This window comes from Bufo gargarizans, chromosome 2, assembly GCF_014858855.1.
Source record: "Bufo gargarizans isolate SCDJY-AF-19 chromosome 2, ASM1485885v1, whole genome shotgun sequence".
NCBI lineage: Eukaryota > Metazoa > Chordata > Amphibia > Anura > Bufonidae > Bufo > Bufo gargarizans.
In genome coordinates this window covers 328,747,624-328,768,027 of record NC_058081.1, presented here as the reverse complement: position 1 = coordinate 328,768,027, position 20,404 = coordinate 328,747,624, and the positions used below count along the sequence as shown (strand labels likewise).

The 20,404-nt window shown below is 41.4% G+C and overlaps 1 protein-coding gene across 1 annotated transcript in view; it reads left to right on the top strand.

Annotated features, from left to right (window-relative positions):
- The window catches only part of ACSS3 (acyl-CoA synthetase short chain family member 3), a 124,207-nt gene that overhangs the window by 82,762 nt on the left and 21,041 nt on the right, over nucleotides 1–20,404 (top strand). Inside the window, exons 11-12 of the mRNA XM_044280551.1 lie at nucleotides 848–951; nucleotides 10,681–10,776. Coding sequence (XP_044136486.1) covers nucleotides 848–951; nucleotides 10,681–10,776 — 200 coding nt within the window. The remainder of the gene's footprint in view (nucleotides 1–847; nucleotides 952–10,680; nucleotides 10,777–20,404) is intronic.

Genomic DNA, 20,404 nt, shown 5'->3' with positions numbered 1-20,404 from the left:
AACTTCTACTATAGTATAAGAACTGTATAAATCCTTATGCACTAAGCATCTGCTATCACATAGTTCTGTAGTTGGCAAAATAAAAGAGCGTAGTTTAAAAAAAAAAAAAAGTTATATAAATATATAAACAGTAACTTGTATGGTAGATATGGTGGGTGGTAAGGAGCCACCTTGGATAGGGAGAGTGTGGGGAGAGGGGGACACACACAATTCTTAATCCACCTCTGGTAGGGGGAATTTCTTAACTCTGTGGTTTTACACGCTAATCTTAATCTATCCCCCACTGTGGTGCATCTGGTGTAGATTTCAGAATTGAAATCTACACCAGCAAGGAAACCGGATTAGATTTCAGGTATAATCGGTTTTATGCCATAGATAATAATAAATTGGCCGGGCTATGCCCACTCTGTACTGCCCCCTCTCTATCCTACTCCACTCACCTTTTTAGAAAAGTTGCAAGTGGGGCTGAAAACTCCCAAAAAGTCACAAAATGTTGTGCACACTGGGCATGGACAAAACTTTAATAATTTCTTTTACACCAGCTTTCAGGCGTACAAGGGATGATAAAATGTCCCTAGCGCTTATATCCAATAATAAAATCTGTTCACTCTATCTAGTCTGCCTAATGATGATGTAAAAAGATTATTTTCATACAGTATATTGCAAAGAATAAAAATAAACTGACATACTGATGCTACAAAAACATCTACACTGGCCATCTGTTGACTATGCTGCCAGTCTTTTTCAAAGCTACCGTACAACTTAACTAGTAGTTGACATGAAATAGTAATGTATAAAGAACCATGGCCATTCTCAACCAAACAATTTCATCCCTCTTTTCTGTTAGATTCCGGACTCTGTTTGTTGCTGGAGAACGTTGTGACGTAGAAACATTACAATGGGCTAAAAGAATTTTCAAAGTTCCTGTGCTGGATCACTGGTGGCAAACTGGTAAGTTTTTACAATTTCTTAATGGATTTTGCCATGGTTTTTCTTACGGATTCCCCACAGTTTTCAGCCTGTGTGTTGCAAAAAGCAAAATCCGAGGTGGAAAGCCATAGGTCAATTTACTTTGTAGATAGTTTTTAGAGTGTGTGGATTGTTATTTCTCAATATCTCATCCTCGTTGCTGGTACTGTGCAATGCAATGGTTCACAGTACTACAAAATTGATTCAAAGCAGGAGTTGTTGCCTATAATTCCCACTGAACTCTATGAAGACTGCAGCGGCCGTAAATCAACAGGGGTCATTGGAGTTCGGGAGTTGTGACGTGCGTCTACTGTATAATGCATTTATGACATATTGTGTGGATATGCTTTAAATGTGTCGTAGTTGAGGTTCTAGGGTTTAAGGCATAACCTGTGCTTGTGCAATAAGTTAAGCCAGACCGCAAAACACTTATGGTTGTGTAAATGCGGCCTAAACTTTGTTTAATGCAGCGAGCCAAGGAAGTTGAAGATAAGGGCTCATGTACACGACTGTAAATATTTAGCGGTCCACAAACAATACGGATGACATCCGTGTGCATTCAGTATTTTGCAAAACGGAACAGCTAGTCCCTAATGGAACAGTACTATCCTTGTTCGTAATGTGAACAATAATAGGACATGTTCTAGTTTTTTGTGGAACGGACATACGGAAAGTATGGACTCAATAATAAAGCCTGTGGGTTGCAATAAATACAGATTTTTACTGAGCGGATTATGAAAGTTAACAGCAAAAGCACAGTTCAGAACTACAGTGTCTTACAGGGCAGCCATTTCTTCAATGACAGCATGCAGGCAACACAATAATGGAGGGAGTAGTACTTCCAGTCTTTCTCTATACTATACAGTCTTTCCAAGCAACCATAAGCATGCTATTAGGTTATTAACTCCTACAGCAGTAACCAAACTGAGGGGTGCAGATTAAGGACTCTTTCACACGAGCAGATGCTATGCGGGTAATCTGTTGCGTGAAAGAGAGCCAAGCCCCGATCCGGACAGCAGAGACATGGAGCATTAACATGATTGATAATGCTCCGTGCCCCTCTGTGATCTTTTTATGACAAAATCACGGTAACTACCTTATCTCACCGTGATTTTGTAGTACAAAGATCACAGAGAGGCACGGAGCATTATCAATCATGTTAATGCTCCGTGTCTCTGCTGTCCGGAACGGGGCTTTGCTCTATTTCACGCAGCAGATTACCCGCATGGCATCCGCTCGTGTGAAAGATCCCTAAGACATGAGTGGCCGGTTTGGATCAAGTGTGGCAGGTGCTTGAGCACGACTTGCCTCCCACAGCAGTAAGTTCCCCTGCCATAAACAGTCTGTTCCTTACTGACATTATCACACATGGCCCTGCAGGTTCTATACCTTCTCAAGATGTCTGTTCTCCTTCTTCTAGATTTACTTTAGTGTTTTTGTAAATTGAAGTCTCAGAGATAGCAGTTCTCTAGAACTTGAGGCATTGTCTGCAGAGCTTCTATCACACGCCTGTATTGCAGCGCTCCTTAGACTAGACTCCTCTAACTAAATAAGGGATGGACCCGGATCCATCGCTCTGACAACCTGATTGAATGATAAACAAACTTTAACCAAAGAGTTGCCGATGCATTTGCCATTGGACGTGCATAACATAGGAGGAAAAATATTTAACTATAAATCACAACATTGCACCAAATAAGGTTAAGCAGGTTAAGTTATGTAGTAATAGTTAACCCTTTGCAGTGCCCCACTGGGGTACTGTATTAACGTATGTCAACAGATAATGAGATTGCTTCAGCGATTCTGCAAGAACCCACAGGGAAATTGTACATATTTTGGTACAGATTTGCTTGCAGATTTCACTTGTGGGAAAAAAGCTGAGCAGAAAGATGAAAAAAAAAAACCACTATATTCAGTTCCTCTGCCTGCTCACATGCCAATCTCTGTAGAACACAACCTCTTGTGATGGCATCTTGTCCCATGGCCAGAGACAGTGATTGGCTACAGCTGTCACATGTGCCTAGACATCATTAAATGAGGATAAGTTCTACAGAGACATCCAAGGGAGCCAAGGAAGTGTCGGGGAAATTTAGAATATTTTTTATTATTTTTTTTCCATTTAGGACTTCCAAAGGTAATTCACAGCAAAATCTGCAACAATTGGAGTTTGTTGTGGATTTTGACTTCCCCAGTAAACTGAATTGAATAAATCTGCAACAAACTCGCAACAATTCTGTCAGAAACTGTAAAAATCTGCACAGAACATCACTTTCTACACTGAAAATGTATGCAGTGTGTGAATGAGATTCATGCAAATCTCATTCACTAAGCTTATACTTTAATCTGAATCTTAACCCTCTTTTTTTCTGGACAAAAAAATTATCAATTTCAATTCAATATTATATATTTTGTAGTAGATTATATGGGCTATCCATGTATTTAATACTGATGACCTGTCTTCGGGATAGGTCATTAATATCTGAGGGACACACCACCAATCAGCTGTTAGAAGAGATCGCAGAGCTCTGGTGACCACTGAGACCTCTTCCTTGGACAGTGACATCACGTTCATCGGTCACATGGCCTAGGCACAGCTCAGTCCCATTTATGCGAAGAGGTCTGAGCTGCAATACCAAGCACAGCCGCTACACAATGGATGGCACTGTGCTTGGTATGTCATGGCCCCATCAAATAGCTGATCGATGGGGGAGTTGGTAGTTGAACCCCCACCACATTGTGCAGATTAGCATCTATCCGTACACAAAAAAAGCACTCGTAAATCCGCTGTTTTGGTGCATTTGTTGTGTAGATTTTATGTTTATGTTAACAACCCCATTTCAGTCTAGGGGGAAAATTTACACAGCGGTTTAATTTATGCATGGAAGTAAAAAGCAAAGTGTATATGAGAGTTGTCTAATCTCATACACATTGCGGGTACTGCATTACACTGTGTTTTTTTTTTGCACAAAAAACTGCATGAAATCTGCATCATGTGCAGGTGTCCTAATGGTAAAATGATGAGGCATTTAAGGTTTATTTCATGCTGTGAGTGAAGAACATGAATCCTAAAACAAGCATATTTTCTAATGTTCCATTTATGCAGATTTAGACTGAAAATTACCTTAGTTACATATTTCCCAAACAAAACCAGATCATCAGCTTAAATGGAAATCTTCATCTGTGGTCTAATCTTCTTACTGGAGACAGCATACCGTTATTGTTTATGTACAAAGTCATATTGAGGAAAATTGGATTTAAAGTGTTAGAACTGTTAATCTTTAAATCAATAAAAAAAAGACTTCTGACTGATAATCCAGAAGACCAAATAGACCCTGTCAACTGCTCTACTGCCATGTTTTTTTTTTTTTACAAAATTTAGGGTGCATCCACACAAGACCTATTTTGGTGCAGAAAATGTGCAACAAATTAACTACACAATCTGCATAAGTATGTGGATTTTTAGCTGGATTTGGCTGCTAATTGAAAGAAATCCTTAATCTGAACCAAAGGTCAAGTTATGTGCATATTCTTTTGGAGGAATTTTCAGCAGCATATCTGCCACGTGTGGCCACCCCCTATGGTTTGTTTGGTTAATTTCAGACTTTTAAGCTGCCGATCAGTGGGGTGCAGATCCCTAATGATCTGATATTGATGGTCTCCCCTAAAGGTATATAGCGCAAATCGGCACTAATGATGCACATATTTTTTGCGCAATACATACAACTTCACATTTTATCAGGTCTGAGTAGATATTACTAATTGGTACACTAAGTATTGTTGTGACATCACAGCACTATGTCTGTAGTATGTATGTAAGGACAGCAGAGAAACAGTAATTCCTATCACACTACCTAACACCCTGCACTGGAACCTATCAGCTACACTATATCACTATCTGACCTACACTGACTATCACCCAGTAACTATCTGTATTATATATATATATATATATATATATAAGCTATATAACTATCTATCTAATGTAATGTGGAAAGTACAGAGCACAGCAATGACACTACCTAACACCCTGCACTGGAACCTACCAGCTACACTATATCAGGATATAACCTACACTGACTATCTCCCACTATCTGTATTATATATATAAGCTATATAACTATCTATCTAATGTAATGTGGAAAGTACAGAGCACGTCAATGACACTACCTAACACCCTGCACTGGAACCTACCAGCTACACTATATCAGGATATAACCTACACTGACTATCTCCCACTAACTATCTGTATTATATATATAAGCTATATAACTATCTATCTAATGTAATGTGGAAAGTACAGAGCACAGCAATGACACTACCTAACACCCTGCACTGGAACCTACCAGCTACACTATATCAGGATATAACCTACACTGACTATCTCCCACTATCTGTATTATATATATAAGCTATATAACTATCTATCTAATGTAATGTGGAAAGCACAGAGCACAGCAATGACACTACCTAACACCCTGCACTGGAACCTACCAGCTACACTATATCAGGATATAACCTACACTGACTATCTCCCACTATCTGTATTATATATATAAGCTATATAACTATCTATCTAATGTAATGTGGAAAGTACAGAGCACGTCAATGACACTACCTAACACCCTGCACTGGAACCTACCAGCTACACTATATCAGGATATAACCTACACTGACTATCTCCCACTATCTGTATTATATATATAAGCTATATAACTATCTATCTAATGTAATGTGGAAAGCACAGAGCACAGCAATGACACTACCTAACACCCTGCACTGGAACCTACCAGCTACACTATATCAGGATATAACCTACACTGACTATCTCCCACTATCTGTATTATATATATATAAGCTATATAACTATCTATCTAATGTAATGTGGAAAGTACAGAGAACAGCAATGACACTACCTAACACCCTGCACTGGACCCTATCAGCTACACTATATCAGTATATAACCTTCACTGACTATCTCCCACTATCTGTATTATATATATAAGCTATATAACTATCTATCTAATGTAATGTGGAAAGTACAGAGCACAGCAATGACACTACCTAACACCCTGCACAGGAACCTACCAGCTACACTATATCAGGATATAACCTACCCTGACTATCTCCCACTATCTGTATTATATAGATAAGCTACATAACTATCTATCTAATGTAATGTGGAAAGTACAGAGCACAGCAATGACACTACCTAACACCCTGCACTGGAACCTACCAGCTACACTATATCAGGATATAACCTACACTGACTATCTCCCACTATCTGTATTATATATATAAGCTATATAACTATCTATCTAATGTAATGTGGAAAGCACAGAGCATAGCAATGACACTACCTAACACCCTGCACTGGAACCTACCAGCTACACTATATCAGGATATAACCTACACTGACTATCTCCCACTATCTGTATTATATATATAAGCTATATAACTATCTATCTAATGTAGTGTGGAAAGTACAGAGCACAGCAATGACACTACCTAACACCCTGCACTGGAACCTACCAGCTACACTATTTCAGAATATACCCTACACTGACTATCTCCCACTATCTATCTGTATTATATATATATAAGCTATATAACTATCTATCTAATGTAGTGTGGAAAGTACAGAGCACAGCAATGACACTACCTAACACCCTGCACTGGAACCTACCAGATACACTATATCAGGATATAACCTACACTGACTATCTCCCACTATCTGTATTATATATATAAGCTATATAACTATCTATCTAATGTAATGTGGAAAGCACAGAGCACAGCAATGACACTGCCTAACACCCTGCACTGGAACCTTCCAGCTACACTATATCAGTATATATCTACACTGACTATCTCCCACTATCTGTATTATATATATATATATATATATATATATATATATATATATATATATATATATATATATATATATATATATATATATATATAAGCTATATAACTATCTATCTAATGTAATGTGGAAAGCACATAGCACAGCAATGACACTACCTAACACCCTGCACTGGAACCTACCAGCTACACTATATCAGGATATAACCTACACTGACTATCTCCCACTAACTATCTGTATTATATATATAAGCTATATAACTATCTATCTAATGTAATGTGGAAAGCACAGAGCACAGCAATGACACTACCTAACACCCTGCACTGGAACCTACCAGCTACACTATATCAGGATATAACCTACACTGACTATCTCCCACTATCTGTATTATATATATAAGCTATATAACTATCTATCTAATGTAATGTGGAAAGTACAGAGCACAGCAATGACACTACCTAACACCCTGCACTGGAACCTACCAGCTACACTATATCAGGATATAACCTACACTGACTATCTCCCACTATCTGTATTATATATATAAGCTATATAGCTATCTATCTAATGTAATGTGGAAAGTATATAGCACAGCAATGACACTACCTAACACCCTGCACTGGAACCTACCAGCTACACTATATCAGGATATAACCTACACTGACTATCTCCCACTATCTGTAGTATATATATATATAAGCTATATAACTATCTATCTAATGTAATGTGTAAAGTACAGAGCACAGCAATGACACTACCTAACACCCTGCACTGGAACCTACCAGCTACACTATATCAGGATATAACCTACACTGACTATCTCCCACTAACTATCTGTATTATATATATATAAGCTATATAGCTATCTATCTAATGTAATGCGGAAAGCACAGAGCATAGCAATGACACTACCTAACACCCTGCACTGGAACCTACCAGCTACACTATATCAGGATATAACCTACACTGACTATCTCCCACTAACTATCTGTATTATATATATATAAGCTATATAACTATCTATCTAATGTAATGTGGAAAGTACAGAGCACAGCAATGACACTACCTAACACCCTGCATTGGAACCTACCAGCTACACTATATCAGGATATAACCTACACTGACTATCTCCCACTATCTGTATTATATATATAAGCTATATAACTATCTATCTAATGTAATGTGGAAAGTACAGAGATCAGCAATGACACTACCTAACACCCTGCACTGGAACCTATCAGCTACACTATATCAGGATATAACCTACACTGACTATCTCCCACTAACTATCTGTATTATATATATAAGCTATATAACTATCTATCTAATGTAATGTGGAAAGTACAGAGATCAGCAATGACACTACCTAACACCCTGCACTGGAACCTACCAGCTACACTATATCAGGATATAACCTACACTGACTATCTCCCACTATCTGTATTATCTATATAAGCTATATAACTATCTATCTAATGTAATGTGGAAAGTACAGAGCACAGCAATGACACTACCTAACACCCTGCATTGGAACCTACCAGCTACTCTATATCAGGATATAACCTACACTGACTATCTCCCACTAACGATCTGTATTATATATATAAGCTATATAACTATCTATCTAATGTAATGTGGAAAGTACAGAGCACAGCAATGACACTACCTAACACCCTGCACTGGAACCTACCAGCTACACTATATCAGGATATAACCTACACTGACTATCTCTCACTATCTGTATTATATATATAAGCTATATAACTATCTATCTAATGTAATGTGGAAAGTACAGAGCACAGCAATGACACAACCTAACACCCTGCACTGGAACCTACCAGCTACACTATATCAGGATATACCCTACACTGACTATCTCCCACTATCTGTATTATATATATAAGCTATATAACTATCTATCTAATGTAATGTGGAAAGTACAGAGCACAGCAATGACACTACCTAACACCCTGCACTGGAACCTACCAGCTACACTATATCAGGATATAACCTACACTGACTATCTCCCACTAACTATCTGTATTATATATATAAGCTATATAACTATCTATCTAATGTAATGTGGAAAGTATATAGCACAGCAATGACACTACCTAACACCCTGCACTGGAACCTACCAGCTACACTATATCAGGATATACCCTACACTGACTATCTCCCACTATCTGTATTATATATATAAGCTATATAACTATTTATCTAATGTAATGTGGAAAGTACAGAGCACAGCAATGACACTACCTAACACCCTGCACAGGAACCTACCAGCTACACTATATCAGGATATAACCTACACTGACTATCTCCCACTAGCTGTATAATATATATATAAGCTATATAACTATCTATCTAATGTAATGTGGAAAGTACAGAGCACAGCAATGACACTACCTAACACCCTGCACTGGAACCTACCAGCTACACTATATCAGGATATAACCTACACTGACTATCTCCCACTAACTATCTGTATTATATATATAAGCTATATAACTATCTATCTAATGTAATGTGGAAAGCACAGAGCACAGCAATGACACTACCTAACACCCTGCACTGGAACCTACCAGCTACACTATATCAGGATATAACCTACACTGACTATCTCCCACTATCTGTATTATATATATAAGCTATATAACTATCTATCTAATGTAATGTGGAAAGTACAGAGCAAAGCAATGACACTACCTAACACCCTGCACTGGAACCTACCAGCTACACTATATCAGGATATAACCTACACTGACTATCTCCCACTATCTGTCTGTATTATATATAAGCTATATAACTATCTATCTAATGTAATGTGGAAAGTACAGAGCACAGCAATGACACTACCTAACACCCTGCACTGGAACCTACCAGCTACACTATATCAGGATATAACCTACACTGACTATCTCCCACTATCTGTATTATATATATAAGCTATATAACTATCTATCTAATGTAATGTGAAAAGCACAGAGCACAGCAATGACACTACCTAACACCCTGCACTGGAACCTACCAGCTACACTATATCAGGATATAACCTACACTGACTATCTCCCACTATCTGTATTATATATATAAGCTATATAACTATCTATCTAATGTAATGTGGAAAGTACAGAGCACAGCAATGACACTACCTAACACCCTGCACTGGAACCTATCAGCTACACTATATCACTATCTGACCTACACTGACTATCTCCCACTAACTATCTGTATTATATATATATAAGCTATATAACTATCTATCTAATGTAATGTGGAAAGTACAGAGCACAGCAATGACACTACCTAACACCCTGCACTGGAACCTATCAGCTACACTATATCACTATCTGACCTACACTGACTATCACCCAGTAACTATCTGTATTATATATGTATCAGCTAACTATCTAGTGTAATTGGATAAGCAATAGGATCCAGGTGAAAGCACAGAGCACAGCAATGTCACTGCTCTCTCTCTCTCTCAGAACTGCAAAAATACTGCATACAAGGGCTGCTGGGGAGTTTCTTATATAGTAAGGGGTAGGCAACTTTCCTATTGGTTGCTAGGGATGTTGCTAAGCTCAGACAAAGATATTGCAGACTGCTCATTGGCTCACAAGCAAGAAAGGAGGTTACTGATGAAAAAAAAAATCTAGAATATTCAGGATTACGAATATATAGCACTATATTCTACATCTTCGTGAATTCTCGAAGTGCCGATATTCGCGATAAAAATTAGCGATTAGAATATTCGCAATCAACACTAGTCATGATCCTAGTATAATGTGATATCTATAGGTTCTCTAATCCCAACTCTTTGGTTCAACTTTCTCTAGAAACAGGATCCCCTATTACATCAACATGTATTGGTCTGGGAAATTCATTGACACCACCTCCAGGGCAAGCCGGGAAGCCTGTTCCAGGGTACAATGGTAAGCCAATGCACTCCATGTATTGAATGTCTTAATCTGCTTCTATTATATTTAGTATGGCTAATAATTGAGTTCCCTGCTTCAATAACTAATATTACTTGGATTATATCACTCTGGAGAGGATTGGGAAAATGGATTAGACAGGGTTGACTGGTGTATAAATGGTGTAAGCTAGGAGGTGCCTATAAACTATATAAGAAGACACATACGTACAATTCTAACTTAGCCCTCATTCAGATGTACTGTACGTATTAGAAGTCGTCATACTGTATGTCCAGAGTGGTCTCCAAGTCCATTTTCTGTTTAAACATGAGGCAAAGTATTGCATGCCCCGAGTTTCTAGAACCATCAGTCTGTGCAGAAAAGGAATGTGTGAATAGCACAATTTACTTATTACTAATGTGACTGTATGCGGTCTGTAAATTAGGTTTGTGTGAATTAGGCCTTACAATGATCAGCCTTTTCATGACTTTTCATGGGTATTTTTGCTTTTACATTAAGAAGGCACTTTGTTGTTTCTGCCCTCTACTGGAGAGGATTTTGATTACCACCCATAGACTAAATATGCCTGGGCAGTCCACATTTAACTCTCCATGGACATTTCTGAGAATGCCGGGAATTAGCCGGACACAAACTGCAGTGTGCTGTGATTTTTGTCCAGCCTATTTGCCAGGCAGCGGCCGGATCTTTGCCAGACCCAATTGTAGTCAATGGCGTCCGGCAGATAGGCAGCAGTATCCGGCAATGCTGGATCCGGAGAATTCTGGCAGGCTGCTCCAATAGTATCCTCTGCCGCAAATGTGAAACTAGTCCAACTGTTGATTATGTTCAGTAAAGGCCAATTTAAAACATGATTTTTAGGCCAAAATAAGTATAATAAAAAAAAATTTAAAATCCCAAAAGTTCCCATAGCCTTTAATGGGTAAACAAATTAAAGGGGTTTTCTCAAGAAGATAAACCCCTGTCCAAATTCCCTACTAAAATATTTGGATATCATATGTAGAGATGAGCGAATCGAAGTTGACGAAGTGGAATTCGATCAGAATTTCAGGAAAAATTCGATTTTGCATCAGATCCAAATTTCCTCAAGCTTTGTGGTAATGAATCGCATTTTTTCCTAAAATGGCTGCTGCATGTGTTAGGACATGGAACATGGAACTCTGAGAGCGAGGGATCACCCACAATGCCATGCATGCAGCCAATATGCAGCCAGCCCCTGTGATGTCACAGCCCTAGAAATGGCCTCAGCCATCTTGGATTCAGCCATTTTCTAGTGTGCTAAGTGCAGGGGGAGAAGTTAGCAGGCGCTAGGGAAAGTGGTAAAAAAGATTTTAAAATTTTCTTTAGAAGTGTAGGAAATGGATAGGGAGGAATGATTCCACACTATAAAAGGAGAACAAAGAAGGACCTGAGGGGTAATTGCGGTGGATCACAGCGTGCAGTCATAGAGACCAGGCATGAGATATGGCCGGCACATTCAGGCTACGTTTGTATTCAGGCATATTAACTATATTAATTGGTGGCAGAGTGGCCACAGTCTCTCTTCCTCTCTGTTCTCATTGGTGGCGCAGTGGCCACAGTCCCTCCTCCTCCTACTCTCTGTTCTCATTGGTGGTGGAGTGGCCACAGTCCCTCCCCTCCTCCTCCTCTGTTATCATTGGTGATCAGAGGCAGCCGCACACAGTGGGGAGGGAGGGACTCCCTCCTTCTCCACTGTGTCGACTCAGGATCACATGGTGCGTGCCAAAAGCAGCGCATGCCATGTTCTAGCGCGATATGGCGATATAAACAAAATCTCTATCATTGGCCAAATTTATATTGTTTATATCGCATATCGTCTATATCTTATCAATGGGGACAAAATGTAACTGAACAGAATGGAATGCTCCAAAATGCATTCCGTTCCGTTCTCTTACCGGAGAGCAAACCGCAGCATGCTGCAGTTTGCTTTCCATCCTGGGATGCAGAGCAAGACGGATCCGTCATGACCCACAATGCAAGTCAATGGGGACAGAACTTTTTTATCTGACACAATAGAAAACGGATCTGTCCCCCATTGACTTGGAGTTCATGACTGATCCGTCTTGGCTATGTTAAAGATAATACAACCGGATCTGTTCATAACAGATGCAGATGGTTGTATTATCAGTAACTGAAGCGTTTTTGCTGAACCCTGCCGGATCCAGCAAAAATGCTGGTGTGAAAGTAGCCTTAGTGGGGAAAAAAAGGCTTGTTAGCCGTTGTGCGGTGAAGTGACAAAATTACTGCCTTTTTTGGGGTATATTCATTTCCTTTTTATTTATTTATTTTATCTAACAGTATGTCAGACAGAGAAGTCCCAGGCCCTGCACAGGGGAGTGGCAGAGTCCTAAATGTTTCTGGCTCTGGCACAGGTCACAGCAGAGTAAGGGGGCATGGCAGCAGGGGTCACTTCGAAAGGCCTGAGCTCCCCGTGTCATCTAGCGGTCGTGTCTTGACCAGCAACCCAGCGGTGCTTAAATGGTTGACTCGGTCATCCACTTAGTCCCAAGTGACATCAGACATCCCCAGCCAATAGTCGGTGGGTTTGTCTGACACAACCCTTAGTTGGCATGACCCGGGAGCAGGCCCTGTGCCCTCATCTGTCCTCAATCTGTCTCTGTCCTTCTGTCCTTTTCTTTTTTCTCAGCCAGAAAAGTATTATATGCTGTGGGCTCAGCTCCACTATATAGCGAGGACGAGCTACTATAGGACAGTCAGCAGCTACTGCCCAACCAAAATATGGAGCAGACATCCGCCGCTTCCTCCGGTAGGCTGGCTAGTAGTGATGAGGAAAGTGGCATGAGAGCTGGTGTTCGGAGCCTGGCTCAGATACCATTGAGGAGCACATGAGTGACGTGCAGACAGTACACAATGATGATATAGCCTATCGCAATTGGGAGATTCATCATTATTGGGAAAAGAGGGTGACCACTTGCCCGTGAGGCAGCGGCAGAGCCAACAAATCGGTACCGTGGCCAGAAGTCAGCAGGGTGGCTGCAGTGGGAGGTCAGGAACCAAAAGTGCCCGGGGTAGACCACCCACTTTTCAGGAGCCTACCTTCCCTGAAAGTAGTGGTGCAGGAATTCACGGAAGGCAGCAGCATTAGCAGTCAGTCAGTGTGGAGTGTTGGAGGTAAAATCACCAACTAGGCGGTGTGGCAGTTTTTTATTTAAGCCACTAGAGGAGGTGAACATGGCCATATGCTAAATCTGTGGGCGGAAGGTGAAGCACCACGGCCCTGCGTCAACATATGCAGCATCACCATAAAGTGGCCTGGGAGAACCGTGGCTCCGATGTGGTGGTCCAGTCTGCCGCAGCAACCGCTGCATCTCCCAGTGGCACGCACCAGATTTCAGGCAGTCAGAGCTCCACCACCTCAGCCAAAGGGAGCTGTCTGTCCTTCCCATCATCTACCAGTCCTGATGCTTCTGCTCCTCGTCCTCCTACTCCTCGTTAGTCTTTTTGTCAGCAGTCGATCGCCGAAGTGATTGCCAAGAGACAGCAATAAGCGTTAGGTCATCCTATAGCGCAGAAACTGAACGTGCTCCTGGCCAAGTTGCTGGTACTGCAGTCCCTCCCTTTCCAAGTGGTGGACTCTGCAACTTTTAGAGAAATGATGGCTTGTGGAGAGTCCCAAGCCATCATTTTTTTGCAAAAAAGGCAGTACAAGCCTTGCACATATATGTAGAACAGAAGGTGGGCCAATCCTTGAGCCTGTAGGTGTCTGCCAAAGTGCACGGCAGCGCCAACGTGTGGAGCAGTAACTACGGTCATGGACAATACATGTCCTTTACGGCCCACTTGGTGAATGTGGTTCCTGCCCAGCCACACTAGCAACTTGGCCAAATGACGCCGCTTCTGCCTCCATGTTCTCACGCTGTTGGTCCTGCGACAATGTCCACCTCTGCCTCCTCATCCACCACCGTGTCCCCAGCCTCCACTGCAGGGACAATTCACAGTGCTCCTCCAGCATACCACATGTGCACGGCTAGGCAGTGTCACGCTGTTCTACACCTCAATTGCCTGGGCGAACGGAGTCACACAAGGGAGGAACTGCTCCGTGTCCTTCATCAAGAAATCAAATCCTGTCTTTCTACGCGACAACTCAAAATCGGATCCATGGTAACCGTTAACAGGAAGAACATGGTTTCGGTGCTGCATCAAGGAGGGCTGAGCCATGTGTCCTGCATGGTGCATGTGTTCAATCTGGTTTTCAAGCGGTTCCTGAAATCTTCCACAAATCTGCAAGACATCCTAAAAATGGCCAGGAAACTTTGCATGCACTTCAGCCACTCGTACACCGCCAAGCACACCCTCCTTGAGCTGCAACGGCAGAACGGCGTCCCCCAACATTTCCACCCGTTGAAATTCTTGATGATCCAAGCGGCCAGGTGTACTTCCCTGCAGAACTTTGATGTCAGCCAGTGGCAGCTCATGCGTGACACCTGCCATTTCCTCAGGCCCTTTGAAGATGCCACGTTATTTGTCAGTCGCCAGGACTACGGGATGAACAACATCATTCCACTGCTTCATATCCTGGAACAGATGCTGGTAAATCTGGCTGGTCAGGGGACTGGACACATGACACCTACATCTCACGGCCACATGAGCCCTGTGGGAGCTGAACTGGAGGAGGAGGAGGAGGAGGAGAAGGAGGAGGAGGACATTTGAGCACAAGCAATGTGTAGCGAAATGGGTGGTTTTTCTACACAGGTGATAGGAGAGGTGGAGCAGGAGCAGCCGTAGGAGCAAGAGGGAGATGAGGAAAACGAGGCAGTTGACCCAGGCACACCGTGACAGTATGCAGTAGAGATGGAGGCAGGGAGTCCCTCCGAGTGACTAGCGCAAATGGCCCGATCCATGCTCAATTGCTTGGATAGTGACATCCAAACTGTCACCATTCGGCAGAGGGATGACTTCTGGCTCTCCACCTTGTTGGACCCTCTCTACCGGTCCAAAAAGGGGACCTTTTTTTTTTTTTTACACCTCTGAGAGGGAGGACAATCTGAACTACTATAGCGACATCCTATGTAGTCAGTTGGCCGCTGCCTAACTGCGCCATCGTCCATCCTCTCGCAGGTCTGACCGGGGGGCCCTCTGTGCTCTCGTTCCACTGCCATGGCTGCTGTGGCATGGTAGGAGCAGTACCAGCTCCATCAGCAGCAGCTTGAGTCTAGAGTTGCTGATGAGCGGCTTTCTTCACCCCCCTAGAGAAGAAACTACTCACCAGCAGCAGCTAGACCTGGAGCTGAACCTGAACCAGCAGGTGGTGGCATACTTGGACAGCACCCTGCCACCCCACATTGAAGATCCGCTGGACTACTGGGCAGCCAAACTGGATTTGTGGCTGCAACTGGCCGAGTTTGTCCTGGGAAAGCTGTCCTGCCAGGCCAGTAGTGTGGCATCAGAGCAGTTGTTTAGTGCAGCGGTGGCCATATAATTCGCCTGTCCACCCAAAATGTGGAGAGACTGACCTTTTGTGAAGATGAATCAGGCGTGGATCAGCCAGGATTTCCACCCACCAATGCCTGATCCATCAGATTAGATCATCCATGATGCCTCACCTAAACCTTGACAAAAGAGACCGGTTTCTTATGGATTCCTGCCTCAGCTACTATTCTGATGCTGCCACCCACCTGATGCCAAACATCTGATGCCAAGTGATCCTTCTTACACCCACCACCGTTAGTGGGTACTAACCTCCACACTATGTTACCTTGCCACTCTGTGGTCTCCCCATGCTGCTGCCAACTCACAAAACTGTACCTGGGCCACTCTGTGGCCTCCTTATGCTGCTGCTGCCATCTCCACGCTCTGTCATTGTGCAACTATGTGGTTTCTTCATGCTGCTGCCACTTCACCACTCTGTGGTCTACTCATGCTGCTGCCAAATCACTATTCTGTGGCCTCCTCATGCTGCTGCCACTTCACCACTATGTCACTGGGCCACTCTGTGGTCACCTCATGCTGCTGCCACTTCACCACTCTGTGGTCACCTCATGCTGCTGCCACTTCACCACTCTGTGGTCACCTCATGCTGCTGCCACTTCACCACTCTGTGGTCACCTCATGCTGCTGCCACTTCACCACTCTGTGGTCTCCTCATGCTGCTGCCACTTCACCACTCTGTGGTCTCCTTATGCTGCTGCCACTTCACCACTCTGTGGTCTCCTTATGCTGCTGCCACATCACCACTCTGTGGTCTCCTTATGCTGCTGCCACATCACCACTCTGCGATCTCCTCATGCTGCTGCAACATCACTACTCTGTCGTCTCCTCATGTTGCTGCTACCTCACTACTATGTCACTGGGCCACTCTGTGGTTTTCTCATGCTGTTCCTACCCTCCCCACTCTGTGACTGGTCCACTAGTGTCCCTGTTTGGCCTTGTTGACATCATCATTTATTTGACCCTTCTTCTGATCTGTCAGAAGGAAGGAAAAATGAGATGCAAAATGGATCCTGTCTATGAAGCAGGCTTATGATTTGGTAGCCAAAAGCAGGAATGAGTACAAAACACAGAAGACATGCAAATATTCCATTCACGTGTCATTTCTGTTTTGGATTCACTCCTGTTTTTTTTTTTGGCTTTACTTATACTGATGGATTACTGACCAAAAGCTGAACGAGTGAAGGCGGATGCTCAACAGACGGGATTGGTTTTTTGAGGGTTACTGTTCTGATGGATCAGGGGAAGGGCAAAATAATTAGTGACATCAACACAAACTTACTGCTGACACCCTTCCAACTCTGTCGGGGGGCTCTACTTGTATAAGCGTTTAATAGAATAGGTTCTGTCGAAATCTATGTGGAATCAGCTGGCGACGGTGTAAAAGGAGTGCGCTCTTTCACATTATAGTAGGATCTTGGGCCTCTTTGTCGGGTTGTAATAATTCAATTAAGAATTATTAATTATGGTCATAAAAATAATTAACCATAAAAAAATAAATTTTATAAAATTTGTCATAAATTCTTAAAATCATGACCTGGTGAATTGTAGACAACCAAATTGATACAATTCACATCTGAGTCCGACTATTTCCTCAGATAAATAAGTTCTTTTTGACGTGAGATGACGTTAATGATAAAACATGTAGTTCTGCATTATACAATAATACACAGGTTTATAAAAATATGCAGATTTATTGGTTACAAGATTATAAACATATATAAGTAGATAAACACAATGATACATGCAAATGAATATATATAGCATTATAAGCTTAACAATACATGTGAGTGGAAATAACTTGTCACATTATAACCAAGCTATTATTAGGTTAGGATATCAAATAGGAACATAATTTATATATTACCTCTGTTCAGAGAAAGCCTCATGATATCAGGATGGGCCTGTCTAATCCTAGACATCAATATGGAATGCTAAATACATTCCACCCCCCTCTAACCAACTACACGTCACATGACTTCAGGCATGGGCAAATCCATTCAAGGATATAACTTAGAAGAGATAACTGTATCCTTCCGCCCCATCCTGGACTATTTTCACACATATGACTTTGGTAAGACTATTAAGACAAATGACAGGGATATAGGATCTTTGCTAGATCATATCTTAAATGGAAAGGACTTGAAATAAGTCTTTCCTGTGGGAATCCATCACTTAGCTTGGCGAAGAATGTTCTATCAATATATATATATATATATATATATATATATATATATATATATATATCTAAGCAATTATTTAATGCTTTGCTAGATTATGAGTCTTGATTCTTCTGCAGGTAGAATGAAGCCTCACAATATCCTAAAACTACATCTCAATATGGAGATGATCAATTAATTAATGTATTTATTCGCCAATCCTAGATGGTATAATGTCACCCACACTATCAAATTAGTCTTAATAAAATGAAATATCATTTTCTGTGTCTCTTACCAAGTCCTAGTAAAAATCTCACTTCTGCTCCTAGGAAAGCTGGATGGTCCATCATAGCACATCTCCTTATGGCTTTCATCTTGATGGACCCCTCTAAAGAGCTTAACTTCTCTTTCCTCTCTTTCTTGTGTGTGTGTTCCTTTTCTCTGTCCTTTTTCTCCCCCCTGTGTATGGTTTATGAACACAAACTAATCAGTTAGACACACCTTCCTAGTTTGGAAGTTTCCAATCATAATCGGATGGGCGTGACTATTGATAAGAAATGACATCATAACCTTACCCAGAATTCACTTTTGCTACTGTTGTAATGTCACCTACTCATACCTAGGTGGCACTGCTGTGTAGGCTATTTGCATCATAGTATAAAGGGTTAACTTCTGTAAGTCTGAATAAAGGTATAATATACAATTGACCTTAAAAGCTTTAATTCAAGGCTATAGGGATTAGATTTGACACTTGTAGCAATTAGAGACAGACCTCTAGGCGTCTCTCTGGATGTTTATCACACTGTATGATGGATCATAAATAACTTGAATCTCCTTGTTTTCTCACAGAGATAACAGTATCTCCTGTTACACCAAAGAGGTGAATAATTGTTACAAAACACACATCTTCACAGACACTCTTTTAGAGACAAAAATTCTCCTAATGAGAAATATATATAATATACTGGATACATGTTGTCTTCATAACATATAACAGTATAATATATATTATATGTTCTACTGATTGTCTTATGCTAAGGACTAAGGCTCATTAAATGAATACATGAATACTATATATTTGCTTCATTGATAAATGCCTAATTGTATAGGTAATTATCACCAGCTGCATAGAGCTTATCTTTACCTCCCGTCATAAATTTATCAGTAGACGAGGAGGATTCTTCTCAGACTGGTACACTCATGAGAAGAATAACACTAAAGAGCAGAAACCTTCGTGTGACCTTACTTTGGCCTTCTCAAGACATACAAAATTGTAACTATTGTTGAGCATGGCTCTTAAAGGTAATGAACATTCATCTTGACTAAAATAAATTGGATATCAATGCATTTACCTATGAAAAGGCACGACATCTTCATAGTTCTTTATACCTGGCGCTAACATTGACCTGTAAGGCTGAGTTCACACAAGTTATTTGGTCAGTTTTTAGTGAATAAGTGAAGTGTGCAGTGATTCTAAGACTGACACCTGTCATGTGCGTGTCATACTGACTCAAAGTATTGCTTCGCTTCCACAGCAGACTCCCTATGCGTGTTACTGCAAGGCACAGTGTTCTACACCACTATAGAGGATTTCTGCAGCCAGGAAATAGCAGTTTTTTTACGCAATTTGCCCCAAATAAATTTGTTTTGAATCTTTTGCCGAATTTAATTTTGGAGAAATTTTGCTAATTTCTAATTATATGCTTAGGAACCCCCTGTTTGAGCCAGAGTGGAGAGCCACCCTGTATGCTCCAGCAGGCTCTAGCTAGTGATGATCGAGCCTCCTCGGCCGAACACCTGTTCGGCTTGAGCATCTCTATGCTCGGCACATGGCGGTTTTTGGCCGAATACTGCATGTGCTCGAGCACAATGCGCAAGTCTACGCCCCGCACGTTTCTTGGCTGCTGCACAGCCAATAAAAGTGCAGGTAAGTACGGCCCTCACTGTAATGTTTGGCTCATTCTTAGTCAGGGAGAGCTATGCCGAGGAAGGGACAGACA